Here is a 22955-nt window from a genome sequence, read left to right as displayed (position 1 = left end):
ATGTTAGTGGCTTACAGAGGCTAATTAATAAACTCTCATAAATTGGAGACAAGAAATTGAAGATCCTGGAATCTTGAGCAAAAAAAGTGCCATGGGATCTCAGCCGGTCGGGCAGCATCTGTGAAGGAAATGCACAGGTGTTTCGCGTCGGAACTCTTCAGATTTGAAGGATGTTGGCCTGAAATGTCTGTGCATTTGCTCCACGGGTGTAACCTGACTCCTCCAGCGCTATATTTTACTGTCATAGATTTATCTTTGGTTTTGTTCATGTCCAGTCCAGAGCCACCATAGGAGCCTGTTTGCATCTTGGTTGAGCACTTGTTGCAATGCGACACAGGTTTTGCACTTCAGTTGCTAAGTGCAAATATTGAATATTGATCTTCAGTGCTGCATGTGGAAAGTAAAGATGACATAAATTTGCTGAAACTACAAAAGTGTGTGATTAAATATTAAAATATAATGGAACCTATAATATGAAAGTACTTTTTGATATATGTCTGCATTTCCAGCATTGCAAAATGACACGATGCACTTCACAGGAACCTTATCAAACTAAATTTGACACTTCATGATATATTTGGGTGCTGGTATGTCTTAAGCAATGTAAAATGGGGAAAGCAGCTTCGAGGATAGAGACATTTACAGAGCACTGGTCTGAGCATTTGATAGATATTTTGCTGATGAACAATTAAATTCACAAATACTCGGTTGGGAAGAAAATGAGGACTGTAATGTTGGAGGAGATTATTCATGCACAAGTAAAAACAAAAGACAACGAATGGAATGCGAGAAAAACTTTAAAATCCTTGAACATTGCTAACTCCTGGTGCACCAATTAATTATTGCAAAGTTGATGTGTGAACAGAGCCGAAACATTTGGGTAAATTCTTGAGCAAGGCTCTTTTTAGTACTGTTCCAATTTCTGCTGCGCACTTCATTTTATTTTAGGAGCTTCATTTCACATTTTGTGTGTTTACCCTTTAACGCCCAAACTCACTGGTCTCAACTTGGTCCATGTGAATTTCTGGTCATTGATGATTCCAGGATGTTAATGACATTGGACTGAATGTAAAGGGTAGATTCTGCTTAGCATTTTTTTGCAAAACAACACCCTATGCCGTGCAGCTTGAGTCTCGGCTCATTTGCTGAGACTTTGAGAATGGAATTGAATATTCAGACAATGATTAGTGACCATCCCTACTTCTGTCCATAAGGTCATTGCTTAAGTAGCTGAAGATGATTGGGCTTGGACCTTCAACTATTTTTAACAATAGGCAGAAAATTATGTGCGCAGCAGCTATTTCCATCTTGCACTTTTGCTGCTTACACCTAGGTTTAAAATCCCCTTGCCAACAAGCTGAAATGTTGATCCTTGAACCTTTCCATGTTAATAACATGAATCTTTGTAGTTTCTGCGGTAGAAGTATATTTCTAAACGTAGAAGAAAGGCTCCCTTTTATTCTCATGCAGGCACACCCCGGCTTAGTTGAAGATTCTGTTCCTTTTCAATTCATTTTATTGAATAATCTCCCTAATACGACCCAATTTAAACTAATGGAATATACGCTTTATTCACACTGTATACAAAATGTTTTAATTGTATCCTCAGTGAATCTGTGGTTGTATCTGTTTCATAGTTGTACATGTGCATCTGTTGAGCGTGAAAATTTGGCACGTTCACACTGGTATGCAAAACTACCCAGAGCGCTCTCACTCAGCATCCTCCCAGACTCTGGGATGGTTTTGGGGAAGGTTCAATTCATGTTCGAATGGTAACGAAAGCTTCTTCAAAATATGAAATGGTGTAGAAGAGTTTTACATGCCACAGACTGGAAAAATTGCAAAACTGGTAGAAATGGGTAGTCTTTGATTATTGAATGGGGAAGATGGGTTTTTATGTAAGTAATGTCAAAGAATGAAGCTGAATAAGTTCTAAATGGTTAACGTTCAGAACATTTTGTAGCTGGTCTATGATTAGCTTAATTTTACTGATTAATTACACTAATACAACCCAGTGTTAAACTAGTGGAATATACACTGCATCCAGTCATACTGTATACCATGTTAAAATGTCATGGTAGAACACTGAAAATCAAAGGCTTCTGGAGTGTTGTTTTTATTTTGGGGACTGAGTGCACAAGAGTTAAACGAGTCCGCTGCTGCACAAAGCCCTGTTTATGCAGCACCATGGAGAACGAAGAGCAGTTGTGATCTTTTGAATGATTTATGGGTCTTGGAGGAAGTATGGTAGAAATTTCCTAGAATAATATTAGAGCTCCTGGTATTAGATTCAGAATAAGTTACACAACTACAGCTGTATTCTTTGGAATTTCAATGGCTTAAGGAGCAATTTTTTTCAGATTGTAACATGTTAAAGGATTCTGATGATAGAGAACCTAATTTCCATGAAGCAGTCTTAAAATTAGGACCTGGCCTTTGGGAAGCACGAGGTTAGCGGAAATTCAGAATAGTCTTCTGCAAAGCCGGCGAATGTCAAATTTAAACCGAGGTTTTGAGAGAGAAGGAGTGTGTATAGTTAATCAGCCATGACATCAATGAATGGTGGAACGGGCTAGAAAATATATAGGCACCTCCTGTTTGTCTTAAAGTCAGGCCCCTTATTAGGAATTGGTGGAATTATCTGTCTGCCTCTCATTCCTCTTCAACCCTTTCACATTGTCCTGGAACTAATGAAATTTTTGGCAAACACTAGAAAAATTGTGCAAACTCTAGCATGTACCACAACCAAGTTACCTGGTTTGTACATTTCTTCTGTACATTGAAGTAAACAATTCAGTTGGGACATGTTAGCTTAAAGAGAACAGCTTTTCAGCTTGGATAGCAGTAATGACAGCCTTATGATACGATAGAATATTTATCGCAGGAGAAAAATTGATCTGCCAATAGTCATAAAAACACAAAATACATGGAATTAAAGAGACAAGAGGAAAGGATTGGCAATATGCAAAAATTGGGGGGGGGGGGGGTGTCAGTCTCAGTCTACCCCATGATGGAAGGGGAGCGAGTTGTACAGTGTTAGTCACAGGGAAGAAGGATCTCCTGTGGTGTTCTGTACTGCATCTTGATGTAAAAAGTCTGTTGCTGAAGGTACTCGGGTTGTTTAAGAAGGAACTGCAGATGCTGGAAAATCGAAGGTAGACAAAAGTGCTAGAGAAACTCAGCGGGTGCAGCAGCATCTGTGGAGCGAAGGAAATAGGCAACGTTTTGGGCCAATACCCTTCTTCAGACTGATGTGACTCAGGTTGGCCAATGTGTCATGGAGGGGGTGAGCTGCATTGTCCAGGATGCTCTGCAGTTTGAGGAGCATCGTCCCCTCCAAGACCATGTCCCATGAATCCAACTCCGCCCCCAGGATGGAGCCAGCCTTCCTGATGAGTTTGTTAATTCTATTGGCACCCGCAGCCTTCGCCCTGCTGCCCCAGCACACGGCAACGAAGAAGATGGCACTGGCTACCACCGATCTTACTGTAGACATTGACATTCTCAAAAAGTACAACCAACTCTGTCTCTTCTTGTACAGGGCCTCAACGTTCCTGGACCAGTCCAGTTTACTGTCCAAGGCAATGCACTCCTCGGCATTTGTAATCCCTGCTAAACTGAACATGCACACCATTGATGGAGATAGGGGACAGGGGTGTTCCTCCCTTCCTAAATTCCACCATTAGCTCCTTAGTCTTGTCTGTGTTGCGCTGCAGGTGATTCGGCCCACACCACTCAAAGTCATTGACGACACCTCTGTAGAGTCAGCTGAAAACTTCTGCGGGTGGCAGAAGTCCAAGTTATATCTGAAGTCTGAGGTATAGATGGTAAACAGGAAGGGAGAGAGGACCGTCCCCGTGGGGCCCACTGCCATGTCCGAGACACCGTTCTGTAGCCTGACATATTGTAGTCATCCAGTCAGGTTGTTGATGATCCAGGATACCAATGGAGCATCCACCCGCATCATTTTGTCAGTTTGTTCCCTAGCAGTGCAGGCCGGGTGGTGTTAAAAGCACTGGAAAAGTTTAAAAAACATGACTCTCACAATGCTTCCTGACTTATCCAGGTGAGCATAGGAACAATGGAGGAGGTGGATGATGGCATCCTCAACTACCATCTTTGTTTGGGGGTCCAGGTAGGGTTTAACCAGGGGTTGCAGGTGAGTGAGCACCAGCCTCTCCAGAGACTTCATGATATGTGTAGTCAGTGCCACTGGTCTATAGTCATTGGAGGAGTTGGGCCACTACAGGAACCAGGCAGGATGTCTTCTACATCACAGGAACCCTCTCCAGGCTCAGGTTGAAGATATGCTGGCGTACTCCACGCAACTGGCTGGTACACGCCTTGAATACCCTAGGGCTGCAACACTGCTACCTCAAATTGGGTTGTAAACACTACAACCTCAAATAAGCGAGGCCCTGCCATCAAATCTATTTAAAAAAACAAAAAAAAACAGGTTTAGCTCTTTGGCCCAGTCCTGATTGCTTTCCCTCCTCAGGCTGTTGGTCTTCTTGTCGCCTGTAATGCTCTTCATACAGCTCCAAACATCCCTCATGTTGTTCTGCTGAAGTTTCAGCTCCAGCTTCCTCCTGTAGTCGTCCTTGCCCTGTCTTGGTCTCGCCTTCAGGTCTTTCTGCACCTGTTTCACCTCCTCCCTTTCACTATTCCTGAAGGCCATCTTCTTTTGATTGAGAAGGGCCTTTATATCAATTATTGTTGTTTGTTGTTGGGGAAACAGTCTCACGGACAATGTTATCTACACAGACCTTTATGTGGCTGGTAACACAATTTGTAAATCCACTAATGTCCTCTCCATGGGGACTACAGAGTGCTGTCAGTGTCACCCGATGGTGTCAGTCTGTGACCTTAAAATAACCCTGTAGAGCGTCACAGGCCTCCTGTGATACTCTATAGTTTAACAGGAAGCAAACATTGCAAACCTTTTTAAAGTAAACTAGACCAAGTGGGATCCGTTGGGCCCCGTTCCGCCAACGCAATATTCCACCATTCACCCATAGCCCCCAACTGCGCACGTGCGGCTGAGGGGTTCCCTTTGTGACGCCAGAGATTCCCATTGTGACGCGAGTCAGGGCAACCCTCCCCAAACTGCGCCTCGCCATCCCTCTTCCTACCACTATCCCCCTCAATTCAGCCACTTCCCCAGCACTCCGTCCCTCTCCTCTTCATCCTCCCTCTTCTTTCCCCTCTCCCACTCCGCACCTTCCCCTATCCCACTCCCCCACTCTCCCTCCTCACCTCCCCCACTGCCCTCCTCCCCTTCTATCCCTACCTCCCCCTCTCCTCTCCTACTCCTCCCCCACTCTCCCACCTAACCTCCCCAACTTTCCCCTCCCTCTCTCTTCCTTACCCCCGCTTCCACCTCTATCCCCCTCTTCTCCCTCTATCCCCATGCTCTCCCACTCCTCACCTCCTCCCCTATCCCACCCCCCACAATGAAAATCGCGATGTTTTAAAAAAATGAAACCTCCCCCTTATCCCACCCACCCCCCCCCCCAATGAAAATCCCGATTTTTTTACCCCCACTTATTTTCTCTTTTTTTTTTTCCCCCCTTTAATATAAACCTAAACACAATGTTAGCTGTTAATGAAAACTGAAGAATTTGATTAAGACGGAGTTTTTTTGAAAATCGCGATTTAAAAAAAAAAATGTAAATCAGATTTGGGATCCCATTGTGAAGTCGAACGCGGCTGACGGGCAGGGCAGGTGGAAAAGTGGTTTGAAAAGTTATTTTTGTAAAGTTTAAAATGTCAATAACTTGTAAAATATACCATCAATCTGAACGAAACTTGTTTCATTTACCTCAGGACAATGGTAAGGTTGGACAAACATTGTAGCGCTATCGTGTACCGTTTTGGGATCGCACACACACTCATACAAACAAGATGAGGGTTTTAATAATATACTAGACCAAGTGCAGACCTGTTGGGTCTGTTTCCCCAACGGCGTTTTTGGGGGGGGGGGGCTGAGGCATCACACTCACATTAACCACCCCCCAAACACACAGGTGGGGGGAGGGGGGTGAGAAGAGGGGAGAGGAGGAGGAGGAAACGGGACAGATTTGGGAGGGAAAGGAGAGCGGGGTAGGGGGTGAGAGAGGGGGATGGGGAGAGAGATGTGGGTGAGGGGGGGGGTGGGGAGGAGGGAGGGAAGGGGAGGGGTGGGTGGACAGAGGGGAAAGAGTGGGGAGGGAGAGTGGAGGGGGAAGGGGGAGAGAAGTGAAGTGGGAGGAGAGGGATGGGGAGGGGAGAGAGATGTGGGGGGGAGGGATGGGGAAGGAGAGGAGGGAGGGGTAAGAGTGTGGAGGGAGGGGGAGAGAGGAGGGGGGAAAGTGGGAGGGGGGAGAGGTGGAAGAGTGGGGAGGGTCAGAGGGGTGGGGGGGAGAGAGGGGTGGGGGAGGGAAAGGGGTGGGGTGAGGGAGAGGGAGAGAAGTGGAAGAGTGGGGAGGTAGGGGGAGTGGTGGAAGGGGGGTAGGGCGGGGGGAGAGAGGGAAGGGGATAGGGTAGAGTGAAGGGGGGTGGGGGAGAGAGGGATGGGTGGGAGAGGGAGAGGGGTGAGAAGAGGGGAACTTAGAAACATAGAAATTAGGCGCAGGTGTAGGCCATTCGGCCCTTCGAGCCTGCACCTCCAGTCAATATGATCATGGCTGATCATCCAACTCAGTATCCTGTACCTGCCTTCTCTCCACACCCCCTGATCCCTTTAGCCGCAAGGGCCACATCTAACTCCCTCTTAAATATAGCCAATGAACAGGCCTCAACTACCTTCTGTGGCAGTGAATTCCAGAGATTCACCACTCTCTGTGTGAAAAATGTTTTTCTCATCTCGGTCCTAGAAGATTTCCCCCTTATCCTTAAACTGTGACCCCTTGTTCTGGTCTCCCCCAACATCGGTTTCTATAAGATCCCCCCTCAATCTTCTAAAATCTAGCGAGTACAAGCCGAGTCTATCCAGTCTTTCTTCATATGAAAGTTCTGACATCTCAGGAATCAGTCTGGTGAACCTTCTCTGTACTCCCTCTATGGCAAGAATGTCTTTGGGCATTGTGACATCACACAATGGAACGTTCACCATGGGCTGGAGCTCCTGCAAAGGCATATGTAAATGGATCCATTCCGATTGGACATATGTGAACATTGGGCATTGTGACATCACACGATGGAACGAATCAAAAGGAAGAAAGGCAGCCGGCAGCCGGACGGACGGACGGACGGCAGGCTGCAGCCACAGACTTTTATATAATAACTAGACCAAGTGCAGTCCCGTTGGGTCTGCTCCCCCAACGCAGCCGTTCCCTACCCGTAGCCCCCACGGGAGACGTGGTCTTCCAACTCGAGCGGCTCAGGAATCAGCAGTGCGGCTGTTTTTAAATGGCGTCTTTGAGGCGAGATGCGGGCGCCAGCAGCCGTTATGGTCGCTGGCCAGCAGGAGGCGACAAAATGAGTGAGTGGGTGGGGGGTGGGGGGAGAAGGATTTTATTAAAAATGTGCACATAAACACGACAAAATTTAATGAGGAGTGGATACTTGGAATGAAAAGTGAAATCTCTACTGAAATGGAAAAAAAATCGGCGTTTCTGGGTCTGACGTTGGCGTAGCAACGAATCAAAGGCTGGCAGCCACGTCAGAAACACACACAGCCAGCCAGCCACAGAGTTTTAATATTATACTAGACCAAGTGCAGACCCGTTGGGTCTGTTTCCCCAACGGCATTTGCGGGTGGGGTGGGGGGGGCTGCGGCAACACACTCGCATTAACCACACCCCAAACACACAGGTGGGGGGAGGGGGGTGAGAAGAGGGGAAGGAGGGGAGAGGAGGAGGAGGAAAAGGGGCAGATTTGGGAGGGAAAGGAGAGCGGGGTAGGGGGTGAGAGAGGGGGATGGGGAGAGAGAGATGTGTGGAAGGGGAGGGAGGGGAGGAGGGAGGGAGGGGGAGAGGTGTGGGGTGAGAGGGTAGAAAGAGTGGGGAGGGAGAGTGGAGGGGGAAGGGGGAGAGAAGTGGAAGCGTGGGGTGGGAGGGGTAGGGGGAGTGGTGGAAGAGGGACAGAGGGATAGGGGATGGGGGCAGGGGGAGAAGAGGGTGGGGTAGAGAGTGAACGGGGTGGGGGAGAGGGGTGAGGAGAGGGAAACATAGAAACATAAGATTCTATAAGATCACCCCTCAATCTTCTAAATTCTAGCGAGTACAAGCCGAGGGGTGAGGAGAGGGAAACATAGAAACATAAGATTCTATAAGATCACCCCTCAATCTTCTAAATTCTAGCGAGTACAAGCCAAGTCTATCCAGTCTTTCTTCATATGAAAGTCCTGACATCCCAGAAACCAGTCTGGTGAACCTTCTCTGTACTCCCTCTATGGCAAAAATGTCTTTGGGCATTGGGCATTGTGACATCACACGATGACACGGTCACCAGGGGCTGGGGCTTGTGCAAAGGCATATGTAAATGGATCCATCCCGATTGGACATCTGCGAGCATTGGGCATTGTGACATCACACGATGGGAACGAATCGAAAGGCAGCCGGCCTGCAGGCACACAGTTTAATATAATTAATAGATAGATAGATAGATAGATAGATAGATAGATAGATAGATAGATAGATAGATAGATAGATAGATAGATAGATAGATAGATAGATAGATAGATAGATAGATAGATAGATAGATAGATAGATAGATAGATAGATAGATAGATAGATAGATAGATAGATAGATAGATAGATAGATAGATAGATAGATAGATAGATAGATAGATAGATAGATAGATAGATAGATAGATAGATAGATAGATAGATAGATAGATAGATAGATAGATAGATAGATAGATAGATAGATAGATAGATAGATAGATAGATAGATAGATAGATAGATAGATAGATAGATAGATAGATAGATAGATAGATAGATAGATAGATAGATAGATAGATAGATAGATAGATAGATAGATAGATAGATAGATAGATAGATAGATAGATAGATAGATAGATAGATAGATAGATAGATAGATAGATAGATAGATAGATAGATAGATAGATAGATAGATAGATAGATAGATAGATAGATAGATAGATAGATAGATAGATAGATAGATAGATAGATAGATAGATAGATAGATAGATAGATAGATAGATAGATAGATAGATAGATAGATAGATAGATAGATAGATAGATAGATAGATAGATAGATAGATAGATAGATAGATAGATAGATAGATAGATAGATAGATAGATAGATAGATAGATAGATAGATAGATAGATAGATAGATAGATAGATAGATAGATAGATAGATAGATAGATAGATAGATAGATAGATAGATAGATAGATAGATAGATAGATAGATAGATAGATAGATAGATAGATAGATAGATAGATAGATAGATAGATAGATAGATAGATAGATAGATAGATAGATAGATAGATAGATAGATAGATAGATAGATAGATAGATAGATAGATAGATAGATAGATAGATAGATAGATAGATAGATAGATAGATAGATAGATAGATAGATAGATAGATAGATAGATAGATAGATAGATAGATAGATAGATAGATAGATAGATAGATAGATAGATAGATAGATAGATAGATAGATAGATAGATAGATAGATAGATAGATAGATAGATAGATAGATAGATAGATAGATAGATAGATAGATAGATAGATAGATAGATAGATAGATAGATAGATAGATAGATAGATATTTTTTGCAGCTGTAAAGGCTTTGTACAAATGCATGCATGTGATCATTCATTGTGTTGGGAGCAGCTAAACACATTGCTATAGGCATTATTAGGTCATTGTCTAATTTCCCTGGCTCAATGTCTGCTTTCACTTTCACTCATCCCAAGTGTACTCGAGTTAATTGTTTCTGTTGTGCAATGCGTTCAGATGATCACTGCTTTTCTACACATCTATTTTAAGATTGTCAACATGAGTGGTGGCCATTTTCAATTTTCAATTTTCGTAATTAATAACCATATAACCATATAACAATTACAGCACGGAAACAGGCCATCTCGATCCCTCTAGTCCGTGCCGAATTGTTCGGGAAACGCCTCATAAAACATAAATTGACAAATTTATTGCTTTTTAAATTGTAATGTCTTATTGCCTCAACTGTTTCAACAATCTCCACATTTGTTGCTTCAACTTCATTTGGACATTGTTAAAATGAATCAGTGTTTGTGAAATATGTAACCCAAATATGCTCCTGAAACAGTAGTAATTTCTAAAGTAAGGAATCCGAAGTCAAATCATGCATTGTCTTTGAAAGTTACGCACCAGAGTGCAATGGGAAAAGACTGCTGAATACAACATTGTTTCTGCATCTACCCTGTCCAATCGTCTAAGAATTTTATGTTTCTATAAGATCCCCTCTCATCCTAAATTCCAGTGAATACAAGCCCAGTCGATCCATTCTTTCATCATACGTCAGTCCCGCCATCCCGAGAATTAACCTGGTGAACCTACGCTGCACTCCGTCAATAGCAAGAACGTCCTTCCCCAAATGAGGAGACCAAAATTGCACACAATACTCCAGGTGTGGTCTGTCACCAGAGCCCTGTACAACTGCAGTAGGACCTCCTCGAGGGAGATTGGGGATTGGGAAATTGGCCTTCACTGGTCTTGTTTTGAGATTGTTAATGAAGTAACTTGGTCTGGTCTCGCTTTGAGATTGTTAATTAAGTAAATTGGGTACCTAGAATGTAACCAGGTGACTGTGCAAAAATCTAGAACATTTGCACAAGGCAAAGACCTGAGTGGGGGAAAAACATTTGTGCACCTGATGGCCATGATCTTGAAATTCACATTAAATTGGGAAGTCAGAGTGGATATTATGGAGTTCTGAAAGAAGTAGTGAAAGTAACTGGATTGCTCTTGCAAAGTGCTGGCATTAACTCCGGTTGAATGATTTTCTTCCATCCTGCAACCTTAGATTTGATTGGCATCAATTGACTAACACATGCCATTTCTTCTGACCCAGTGCAAACCCGCAATTAAACAAAAACATTCCATCCGTTTGTGCAGTACCTTTTGGGCATTTCATAGTGGTGTAATAATTGACTGAATAGTGTAACTGTTTTAATAGCATCACTGACTTCAGATTGTGATTACCAGTCAAAACATTGTGAAAGATGTCTTGGTGTGCAGGGTACAAAAGTTTGTCCTTGATCGTGACAGCTTGAGATTTTACAGCAAATATGCCAATATAGACAAATAAGTGTCATTCTGAGTGCTGAGCAGATTCTGTTACCTTTTTTAGGAGGAGGTGGGGGGGGCAGGGTAGTGAGGGGAAGGTGTTGTGATAATGAACATTGAATATACATTCTTCATTTCACTGTCTTTTTGAGGTCTGTTTTGAGCCTATTGTTGTAAGTACAATACAACACAATACAATTCAATTTATTGTCATTTGGACCCCTTGAGGTCCAAACGAAATGTCGTTTCTGCAGCCATACATTACAAAACAAAAAGACCCGAGACACAACACAGTTTACACAAACATCCATCACATCGTTGTGATGGAAGGCAAAAAAAAACTTATCTCTCCACTGCACTCTCCCCCCCATGTCAGAGTCGGAGTCAAAGTCAAAGCCCCCGGCTGGCGATGGCGATTGTCCCGCGGCCATTAAAGCCACGCCGGGTGATGCAAGGTCGCGCACCGGGTCTCGGTGTTAGAGCCCTCGGCGTGCGCTCGCAGAGTCCCGCGGCCACTCCAAGCCGCGCGGGGCGATGGTGTAAGGCCCCGCTCAGGTAATCTTCAACCCCGCAACTCGGGCGGGAGAAGTCGCCGCTGCGGAAGCCCCGAAAAGCGGTCAATGAGCAGGGACCCGCGGGCTCCCGGTGCTGCCGTCCGCCAAACCCGCAGTTGCAGCCTCCGAATCTCCGGAGGTCGGGTGGCAGCAATGCTCAACCACAGCTCCACCCGCTCCGGACTCGGCCAACCCCGTGACGGTGAGTAGTCGGCAGCTCCGCAGCTGGAACCCCAGGTCGTTCCTGTTGGAGGCCGCTCCACGTTGCAGCCCCAACGACAACGGAGACCCGACAAAGAAAAGGTCGGGTCTCCCGTGCAGGGGAAAGATTTTAAAGTTACCCCCTCCCCACACACATACCCCAACAGAAAAAATAACAAAAACTACATAAAAACGAGACAAAAAATAATAAAACACAGACAGACTGCAGAGGCCGCTGCTGACGAGAGTCGCGCCGCCCACCGCAATGCAGTGTATAATTTCGTTTTCAATATTTCCATCGGTGTGTTTTAGCAATTTTGTAACTGATTTTCATAACAAATGTTGCACTAAAATAGTTGGACATTAAGAGTTATGGTGAAATATCCACAAATCTTGTCCCGGGGTAAAGCATCTTTACTGAATGCTTGATTGCTTTAAGCTTATTAAGTCATGACTGCAGTTTCAACATAATATCAGCATTTGTTTTGGAGCAGAGAATTTTTTAAATGAGGGATACAAGTGCATGAAGTAATGCATTGCTAATAATAGCTCTTTTGCACAGAGCTGTCATTTGATATTTAAGTAGGAAGATCAAAAGTGGTTGTGTGGTTAACGATTTAGACGAGGGAATTAAATGTAACATCTCTAAGTTTGAGGATGACAAAGTTGGGTGGCAGTGTGAGCTGCGAGGAGGATGCTATGAGGCTGCAGGGTGACTTGGATAGGTTGGGCGAGTGGGCAGAAGCTTGGCAGATGCAGTATAATGTGGATATATGTGAGGTTATCCACTTTCGTGGCAAGAACAGGAAGGCAGATTATTATCTGAATGGTGTCAGATTAGGAGAAGGGGAGGTGCAACGAGACCTGCATGCTCCGTTTCAATCACTGAAAGTGAGCATGCAGGTATAGCAGGCAGTGAAGAAAGCCAATGGCATGTTGGCCTTCATTGCGAGAGGATTTGAGTTTGGGAGCAAGGAGGTCCTACTGCAGTTGTACAGGACCCTGGTGAGACTGCACCTGGAGTATTGTGCGCAATTTTGGTCTCCTAATTTGAGGAAGGACATTATTGCTATTCAGGGAGTGCAGCGTAAATTCACCAGGTTAATTCCCGGGAAGGCAGGACTGACATATGATGAAAGAATTGGTCGACTGGGCTTGTATTTGCGGGAATTTAGAAGGATGAGAAGGGATCTTATAGAAACATAGAGGATTGGACAGGGTAGATACAGGAAAATGTTCCTGATGTTGGGGGAGTCCAGAACTAGGTCACAGTTCAAGAATAAGGGGTAGGCTATTTAGGACTGAGATGAGGAAAAACCTTTTCACCCAGAGTTCTGAATCTGTGCAATTCTCTGCCACAGAAGGCAGTGGAGGCCAATTCACTGGATGTGTTCAAGAGTGAGTCAGATTTAGCTCTTGGGGCTAAGGGAATATAGGGATATGAGGAAAAAGCCGGAATGGGGTATTGATTTTGGATGATCAACCATGATTATATTGAATGGCGGTGCTTGTTCGAAGGGCCGAATGGCCTACTCCTGCACCTATTTTCTATGTATTGGGCTGTGAAAAATGTTGGATTGAAATTGGAATGTTTTTGTTATTTCTGCCATTTATTTGATTTTCTGGGGATGTTGTCTTGATTAATGATTAGTGTAAAAGGAATTCTTTTTGTAGCTCAGATTATTAAAATAACTAGGAATAAAATAGCTCATTAGGGTCAATATCTATAATATGGTTTCCATTCACTGCACTCTGGGGATGGGTACAAAGTTTTTGATCATTTAGGAAGCTTGACTAAACTGCTCAAAATATATATTTTGAATAGATATATTTTGTGTACCATATTTAGTGTTTTCTCCCACTCCTGATCTTTGATTGGGTGCAATACTATGGAAGGTTTCAAATCTGATGTTCAATCTATCACAGACTTCAGAAAATCCTTTGAAAAGTCATGAAGTTTTGATCCTTAGTAACTTGGCAAGATCGAGGAGGAAAGAATCGCCTGTGGCAGAAACTGCTGAAGGCATGGTCTTTCTTGGTGGGGTGATGTGGTTTTGACATTTGTGAAGAATGAGGTAGTGAAATTGAATAATAAAATTCTAATCCAGCGCCGTTAAGGCTGATTTACACATTATTGGATTTTACTCGTATTAATACTCAACACAAAGTAATATCATTTTCCAGCAAGCCCATTGAATTTAAAGGAGCATGGAAAACACGAGTTGAGCCAGATGCCAAACCACAAGTATTTCGTTACAACCATTGCAAGAGTTGTACTGTAGATGAGAATTTTAAACTGTTGGTATTGGAAACAAATGCAAGTGAGGATGAATGGAGAGTGCTGTGGTGAAATGGGACACAGGAAACAAAATTTTGGATGCCTGAGTATAAGATGGATGACAAATTCACTTGAAATAATACTCTGAAAATAACAAAAGCACAGTTGTTTAGTAGATGAACTTCGTGGATCGCAGATGACACTGATGTAGTTGGGAGCTGATGTGTGGGATACCAAGTCACAGTAATCGGCCTCAAACAGTGGACTTGGGTGCATTACCATAGATGGAGTGGGGCTGAAGATAACTGCTTTGTTCTATCCATATATTTAACTGGGAGTAGTTCCAGCCCATCCAAGCAGTCTGATGACAGTGGAAATATCTTCACCGCTAGAGTTGGGTATCATCAGCACACACAACCAGTTAACATATTTCCCAGATGATTGAATGAACTGGAAAATATGTGTGGTTTAAGAACTTAGTACAGGTGTCAGAGGTTATGGGGAGAAGGTAGGAGAATGGGATTAGGAGAAGGTAGGAGATAGATCAGCCATGATTAAATGGCAGAGTAGACTTGATGGGCCGAATGGCCTAATTCTACTCCTATCGCTTATGACCATGTGAACTTGGAAAAGGAGTAAGTTTGATTATAGGGTATTTGCAAAATAGACTTTTATCTATTTGGCAGCTTGAAAAATCGAGCAAATATTCGCAATGACTAGCACGGGAGGAGGTTGGGGGTGTTGTTAGTTTGGGTGCAGTTAGAAATGAATTGAACGGGACAATTCAGTGGGGCAATATGGGGGAAGAAACTGGACAGATTTCGGAAGAAAGGATTTGGAAATTATGTAGCAATAAAAGATTGGTTTGGGCTCAAGTGTCAGATTTAACGGGTCACTCAATTAATAGGCTTCGTTGTGGCCCCTTCCACTGTTGGGAAGTTGAGATGGAGATGGGTTTCAGGAGGAAGTATTGTAAACCGTACTGTAGGGAGGAACTGCAGATGCGGTTTAAACCAAAGACGGACACAAAAAGCAGGAATAACTCAGTGGGTCAGGCAGCATCTCTGGAGAAAAGGAATAGGTGACATTTCGGGTCGAGACCCTTCTTCAGTGTCTGACCAATTTTTAATTTTTTTTATCTAGTCAGATCTAGAAGGGGGTAATGTTCATGTGTGATTTTTGTTCTTCAACTTGGGAATATACATTTTTTCTTTTTGTTCCAGGTTATCATAGAAGTTACAGAAATGTTGCACAGTGCCAGCTTGCTGATTGACGATATTGAGGACAATTCGAAACTGCGCCGTGGTTTTCCTGTGGCACACAGCATCTATGGCATTCCATCCGTCATAAACTCCGCCAACTATGTCTACTTCTTGAGTCTGGAGAAGGTGCTGACTCTCGGCTGTCCAGAAGCAACTAAAATCTTCACCCAGCAGTTGCTGGAGCTGCATCGTGGGCAGGGCCTGGATATCCATTGGAGGGATACCTACACCTGCCCCACCATGGAAGATTACAAGGCTATGGTGCTGCAGAAGACTGGAGGCCTCTTCGGCTTGGCTGTAGGCCTCATGCAATTGTTCTCTGCCAAGAGATTGGATTTAAAGCCGCTTCTTGACAAATTAGGTCTCTTATTCCAAATCCGTGATGATTATGCAAACCTGTTTAGTAAAGAATACAGCGATAACAAGGGGTTTTGTGAAGATTTAACAGAGGGCAAGTTTTCATTCCCTACTATTCATGCTATCAGGTCACACCCAGAAAGTACTCAGGTGCAGAATATTTTGCGTCAAAGAACTGAAAATATAGATGTAAAGAAGTACTGTGTGAATTATCTTCAAAAGGTTGGTTCTTTTGATTACACGCGGCAGACTCTCCTGGAGTTGGAAACAGAAGCGTACAAAATTATTGACAACCTTGGAGGCAACCCACAATTAATAGCACTAATAGAAAAACTTGGCCAATTGTATAAAGAGAGTTGAAAGAACTTTCACTTTTTTCCTTTGCTCACTCTTAATTCCTTCTGTGCATTTAAGCATACTCTCATGCAGTCCTATTATTCGTGAGCACCCTCTTCAGTCTTTTGAGCTCACCCAAGTGTTCCTGAACCTTTTCTCCCCCAACACCTCCAATCGTGTGCAATGGATTTAAACATGTACTTGCGTTTGTGTGTAAGGATATTTATTCTGTAATATCCTTGCCCAGCTAAAGAGTATTGGCTGTGATGGAACACTACTTTTAATATGGTGATAATTAGGTTCCAGCATATTGCTAGGATTCTACCCATGACTAGACATATGATCTGTTCTTTCAGTGACTGAATTTTGCAGAGTTCAAGAGACATTTATTATCACATGCACCAATTGGTTCAACGAGATTTGAATTACCATACAGCCATACAAATAAAAAGAACACAATACACAATAGAATTTAACATGAACATCCCCACACAGCAGAATCAACCTTTCCTACTGTGAGGGAAGGCAATAAAGTTCAATCCTCTTCCTCTTTGTTCACCTGTGGTCAGGGCCTTTAGGCTCTCCACAGTCGTCGTTATGGGCGGCCCGATGTTTCAGGCCCTCTCGCCGGGATGATCGGAGCTCCGGCGTTGGAACGGAGAACACTCTCAGCGGCTTGGAGCTTCCGAATCGGCCACTTCCTACCGGAGACCGCGGCTCCCGAAGTCCACAGGCCGAGCTGAATGGAGCTCCAACATTGGCAATCCTCGGCAAAGATCCCAGGCTCCGCAATGTCAGCGCCGCCCGCGGCTGGAAGCCCCGCAAACCACAGCTCCACGATGTTCAAGTCAGCTGGCCCAACACTCCGGAGCCTCAACACGGCGATCCCCGCTCCACGATGGAATAGTGCTGCGCCTCCGCCGAAGCTCTGCCAGTCTCCGGCGGGAAAGGCCACGGCCAATCCAGATGGGAGGCCATGAGAGGGGGGGTGGGGGCGGAGGGTGTGACTCGGAGGATAGACGCATCCCGACCAGGAAGTGACTGGAAAACGGTTTCCCGCTTCCTCTCCCCACCTCCCCCACATAAAAAAGACTAAGCAACCTCCAGGAACATATTTTTAAACGGACTAAAAATAACAAAAAGGGTGAAAGGACAAACAGACCGCTGGAGAGGCTGCCGCGCGGCGCCACCCAATGACATGAGCATGGACTTAAGCTGCTCGCTACCATAGCAGTAGTAACCTCTTCTCCAACCTGCTGCAGCAACCGGAAGTGCTATTGAGACACTATTGCCAGTCATCCCAAGAATGCCCAAAAGGCAGTTTTCATACTTGTCATACAGGTATTGAGAAAAGTTGGAAGAAGGTTGAACAAAGACTAGGATCTTACATGAGATCTTTTAATGGGGTGAGACTATCACTGATATTTTTTCGTGCTTGCAGATCTGCCACGTGTAATTTCTTTCTTGTGCACTGGGACTGCTGAGGCAATTTCAGTAGATAAGAATGATATCTTGTTTTCTCAGATATTGCAGATTACCCACTGCTCGTACTGTGGGAGCAAAAGATGTTCAATCACAGTTTGCCAAAAACATGTACATTTTCTCCCAGGGATAGTGTATAAAATATAAACCTGCAAATGCTGGTGCAGAAAAGCCCATATGTCAAACATTTAAAAAATAAATTGGGTAATTTATAAGGCCATGGTCATGATTGTTTTTACATTTTTATGCAGATCAGTCTCCAAGTGATGAACATTTGGGCCTTTTCAATGTTTTGAGAAAAAACCTCTGGTTCATTGTTAGTGAACATTTGTGTAGAGAAATAGGCCTAGCAGCTTGCTTTCAGAGCTGGACAAGGAGAGTTTATCGCCAAAAATTATGTAGGGGGTGCTTTTTTCCAGTAAACATACTTCTAGGATATTTTTTAAGAATGCTAGTATAACTGTCTGGTGTGTAAGTGGTATTAAGTTATTTGCAGGTTCAATGTCTCTATGCTGTGTGCCTTAGCATTTTTGCACTGTTCTTCTTACTCCACTCAGTTATTTTGTTCCCTTGGTGGGGGGGTTTGGTGAACTTGAAATTTGTCCTTGTAAGCACTCCGACCATTTGGGATTTGCGATCCCTTATGATATGGTTATGATCTCTATCCTATTGTTTGCTCATAGCCATTGGCAACACTCAGTTTGCTTCAGCCAATTTTAGACCAATGTTTATTGATCTTGTGCACCATTCTGATATTGTAAAACCTCTATATAAAAATGCCACAATTTTCAATTTTAATTCACTCTGCTTCTCAATTACTTCTATTTAGTTAGGATCTTAAGTGCAAATGAGACATCCCACAAGGACTGTTATCAAATCTACCTTGACACTCGGCTACGCTGAAATAATTGTGTGAGTGGCTATGTAGTCAAGCTCTATGTAGATGCAAGATCTTAAAATGAAGGACCACCTAGGACTTCTGGCCCATTGTTGAAATATCCATAACCAGAACAAACATGAGTAATCCCATTCAGGTCAATTAAAGGAGCATGACACAAATATCGTTTTTCCAGAAAAATTGTTGGATTGGGCTGGTTGAGATTAATGGAACATCATAAGATTAGATCTAGGCTATTCAGGAATGACATCAGTAGGCAGTTAAAAAGCCATTCATGATTGTTTGTCTTCTAATGATTTGTTATGGGGATACAATTAGTTCTCAGGATTGATCTGCTTCTGGTAAAGATCTTAAGGTAAATGTCATTTGGATACCACACTACCAAAAATTGAATTGCATTCGGCCTAATAGCCACAATCTTTAGTCAGACATGAACTGAGCTATGTTCTGCCTATTTAGCAGTATGTAAAGCTTTTGGGCTCATTGATTATCCTGATCTGTTTTGTTTTTTTGTCCCCCTTGCCCTCCACTTGCCCTTCAATTCAACCTGTTTATATGCATCATGTTTGATTATAGATCTTTCTTTTGGTCAGCACTTGTAGTTGAACAATGACCAATGCCTCTAAGATATGAATCTTATTGGATTTATGTGCACTGAATGCTGCAGTAGATTGACATTGTATGGAATTCAGCTTATACCTCCAGATCTTGATCATAGTCAAGGTCTTGCACAATGCAACACTTTTTCTTAAGAAAATAGCCTTTGTCGGCTCTTTTTAGGGAGACCACGAGTCAGTGAGGTCAGCAAGCAAATGAGTGTTCTATCTATAATGTACCACTGCTGAATGGACTTCAACACTCCTTGGAATTGATGGAATTTGCACAATGGGATTTTTTACAATTATGTAAAACAAACAATAAAATCAAATGCATTATTCAACCAATGTGTGAACTTTGATTCCAGTATTATAGCATCTCATTATCTGTGGTGGTTCTGATAAGGTACATCCTATTTGTGCAGTGCAGGAGATCCCTAGGTTATGAATGACCTGACTTAATGAAACTTCTTTCATACATTTTTCAAGCTGGCAATGAAATGGTTCATGTTATTCATTAATGACTGGGTACATTATTTATTCAATTAGTTTAGTTTTGGGTAGTGTTAGGGTGAATATTCAATGAATTGAAAGTGGAACGATCAATATGTGTAACTACCGAAAATTGTTTCAGGCTTAAAGAGAAATTTGCTTAAAAATATCTCTGGAATGGAATCCAGGCTTTTCCATGTGATTGTACATAACATGCTTGGCTCATGAACAAAATAATAGATTGTAAAGTCACATTGGATTGAGTGTGACTGCTAGTAAACTCACTTTGGCCCTACTGGAACAACCCACAGAACTACTAAAGTCTGTTGGTCTTAAATGTGGAAAGATCCTCTTTTCCATGTGATCTCTACACTGTAACCTTGATGGTGATGAACCTGCAGTAGTGCTTTCCTCAAGAGGAGTTCATACGTTGAGTTATATTGCAAATGTACTCAAGTCACTCCACAACTTTGCAGGACCAATTTTTTGAAATGCTCCTTTTGATTTGACCTGCTCCTTACCAGCTGGTAAAGCACTTAATTTGCTCAACCTGTTGTAAGATGAAGCTTATTCTACCCATCTTTCTGAGGCACATTAATTTACCCTTCTCTTACATCTGTCATACCAAATCGTTTCTGGTGCCTTCTTGGGCAAATTTCATCCAGTGTTGGTAACTCTGGACAGGTGTCCAATCTTTTCAAAGTTTTGAATTTGAGCCCATCTAAAACTTTTTCAGTTTCTCTGTCATCCCCTACTGGGCCTGTGGAGTCGAATGAAAATTAGAAGGTAGACAAAAATGCTGGAGAAACTCAGCGGGTGAGGCAGCATCTATGGAGCGATTGAATGGGTGACGTTTTGGGTCGAGACCCTTCTTCAGACTGATGAGGGGATGGGGGGGGGCGGGTGGCGGGAAGAAGAAAGGTAGAGGCAGTAACAGTGGGCTGTGGGTGAGCTGGGAAGGGGAAGGGGAGGGGAAAGGGAGAAGGCAAGGACAACCTGAAATTGGAGAAGTTAATGTTCATACCGCTGGGGTGTAAACTACCCAAGCGAAATATGAGGTGCTGCTCCTCCAATTTACGGTGGGATCATGGAGGAGGCCCAGGACAGAAAGGTCGGATTCGGAATGAGAGGAGGAGTTGAAGTGCTGAGCCACCGCGAGATCAGGTTGGTTATTGCGAACTGAGCGGAGGTGTTAGGCGAAGCAATTGCCAAGCCTACGCTTGGTCTCACCAATGTAGAGCAGCTGACACCTAGAGCAGCGGATGCAATAGATGAGGTTGGAGGAGGTGCAGATACCTCTGCCGCACCTGGAAAGACTGCTTAGGTCCTTGGATGGAGTCAAGGGGGGAGGTAAAGCGACAAGTGTAGCATTTCCTGCAGTTGCAAGGAAAAGTACCGGGGAGGGAGTGGTTTGGGTGGGAAGGGAAGAATTGACCAGGGAGTTATGGAGGGAGCGGTCTCTGCGGAAAGCCGACGGGAGGAGATGGGAAGATGTGGTCAGTGGTGGGATTCCGTTGGAGGTGGCAAAAATGTCGGAGGATTATCTGTTGTATGTGAAGGATGATAGGGTGGAAGGTGAGGACAGGGGGGACTCTACCCTTGTTACGAGTGGGGAGGGGGGGATGGGAGTAAGAGCAGAGTTATGGGGTATAGAAGAGACCCTGGTGAGAGCCTCTTCTCTAATCGAAGAGGGGAACCCCCGTTCCCTGAAGAATGAGGACATCTCTGATGCCCTGGTTTGGAACGCCTCATCCTGGGTGCAGATGCGGCGTAGACGGAGGAATTGGGAGTAGGGGATAGAGGCCTTACAGGAGGCAGGGTGGGAAGAAGTGTAGTCCCGATAGCCATGGGAGTCAGTGGATTTATAGTATATGTCGGTCAGAAGTCTGTTGCCTGCAATTCTGGTAGTACCCCACAGATCAAGAGTTTAGTATCCATGAATATGGTGTCCTGGTGACTATTCGAGGGGGCGCCATCTTGGGGCACGGCTGCCTAGCCAGCAGCTGTCCGTCTTTTTCACTCTTTTCCTTAATTTTTAGTGAGTTTTGTGTTTTGTTTTTAGGAGGTCTAGACTTTTTTTATGTGGGGGGAAAGGGGGTAACTACTTTCTAGGTCCCTACCTGGTCGGAGAGGCAGCTTTTCTCCGGGCTGCACCGTCGACCCGTCCTCGCGGCCTACCAGCGGGCTTGGAGCGGCGTTTTCCTGTGGGACCGCCCAGCACCTTCAGCTTCGATGGCGGCACAGCGTGGAGCGCTAACGCGGAGCGGAGCGGGCGATGCCTTGCCTGGGTCGCCGCGCTGGAGCTCCGGTGAGCTGAGACCGCCGAGAATAACATCGCGGAGCTGCGGGTCTGTGGAGCGGGCAGCTGCGGGTGGCGGCACTGTCTTTAACATCGGGAGCCTGGGATCTCTCGATGAGATCGACAGTGGTGGAGCTCCAACCGTCGCGGCCTTGTCGGCTTCGGAAGCTGCGGTCTCCGGTAAGGAAGTGGCCGTTCCAGGTGTCCCAAGCCGCTGTGAGGACTCTCCCGACGCCGGAGCAACAGCACCCGGCGAGAATGGCCTGGAACATCGGGCCTCCGTAGAGGCAACTGTGGAGGCCTCAATAGGCCCGACTGGGTGAACTGGGGTTGGGGGCTGGACATTGTGCCTTCCCTCATAATGGAAACCATTGTGGGGGTATGTTTTTATGTTAAAGATTCTTATTGTTCCGTTTCCAAGATGGCTGCCGGAAGGGAGAGTGAACGCTGGCGCGATTAGCTGCCGCAGCTCTATCTTTGAATTGTGTCTGAATTGTGTATTGTTGATGTCTTTACTATTTTTTTATTTTTTTTTAATTAAATTTTTTTATTTTTTTGTTTCATTCCGCTTACATGTTTTGTAATCTGTTTACTAAATTTTGTACGGTGTCCTTGAGAGTCCTTGAAAGGCGCCCATAAGTATAATGTATTATTATTATTATTCCCTCAGCACTGTGGTCCAACATGGGAGCACTTCCTCAAGATAACTGCTCCCACAATGCATATTCTGTCAACACTGCCCCTCCAACAATGCATTACTCAGTTGGTGTTGTTGATATTTGTCCTTGCTTCTTCCCTCCCAGTATGTGTTGCGTTTAGTAATGTGTTGTATGCCCAGTTGGTGTTGCCCCTCCACACATTGGATTTACTGTGCGTTAATTATCTTTTTCCCTTGGGGTAGATTTTAGTGCAACATAGAAACATAGAAATTAGGTGCAGGAGTAGGCCATTCGGCCCTTCGAGCCTGCACCGCCA

At 44.3% G+C, this 22955-nt stretch overlaps 1 protein-coding gene across 5 annotated transcripts in view; it reads left to right on the top strand.

Moving 5' to 3' along the window:
* Window positions 1-19537, top strand: part of ggps1 (geranylgeranyl diphosphate synthase 1) — a 53558-nt gene extending 34021 nt beyond the window's left edge. For 4 of the 5 annotated variants that reach the window (XM_033021775.1, XM_033021777.1, XM_033021776.1 and 1 more), the window contains exon 4: window positions 15482-16699. In XM_033021775.1, coding sequence (XP_032877666.1) covers window positions 15482-16237 — 756 coding nt within the window. In that variant the 3' untranslated portion in view covers window positions 16238-16699. Of the gene's footprint in view, window positions 1-15481 lie in introns of all 5 variants that reach the window. The other variant, XM_033021774.1, reaches the window with a different exon arrangement.
* Window positions 19538-22955: the final 3418 nt, after the last annotated feature.

Source organism: Amblyraja radiata, chromosome 5 (assembly GCF_010909765.2).
Source record: "Amblyraja radiata isolate CabotCenter1 chromosome 5, sAmbRad1.1.pri, whole genome shotgun sequence".
NCBI lineage: Eukaryota > Metazoa > Chordata > Chondrichthyes > Rajiformes > Rajidae > Amblyraja > Amblyraja radiata.
The sequence above is the reverse complement of the archived record's forward strand: the minus strand, read 5'-3'. Positions and strand labels throughout refer to the sequence as shown.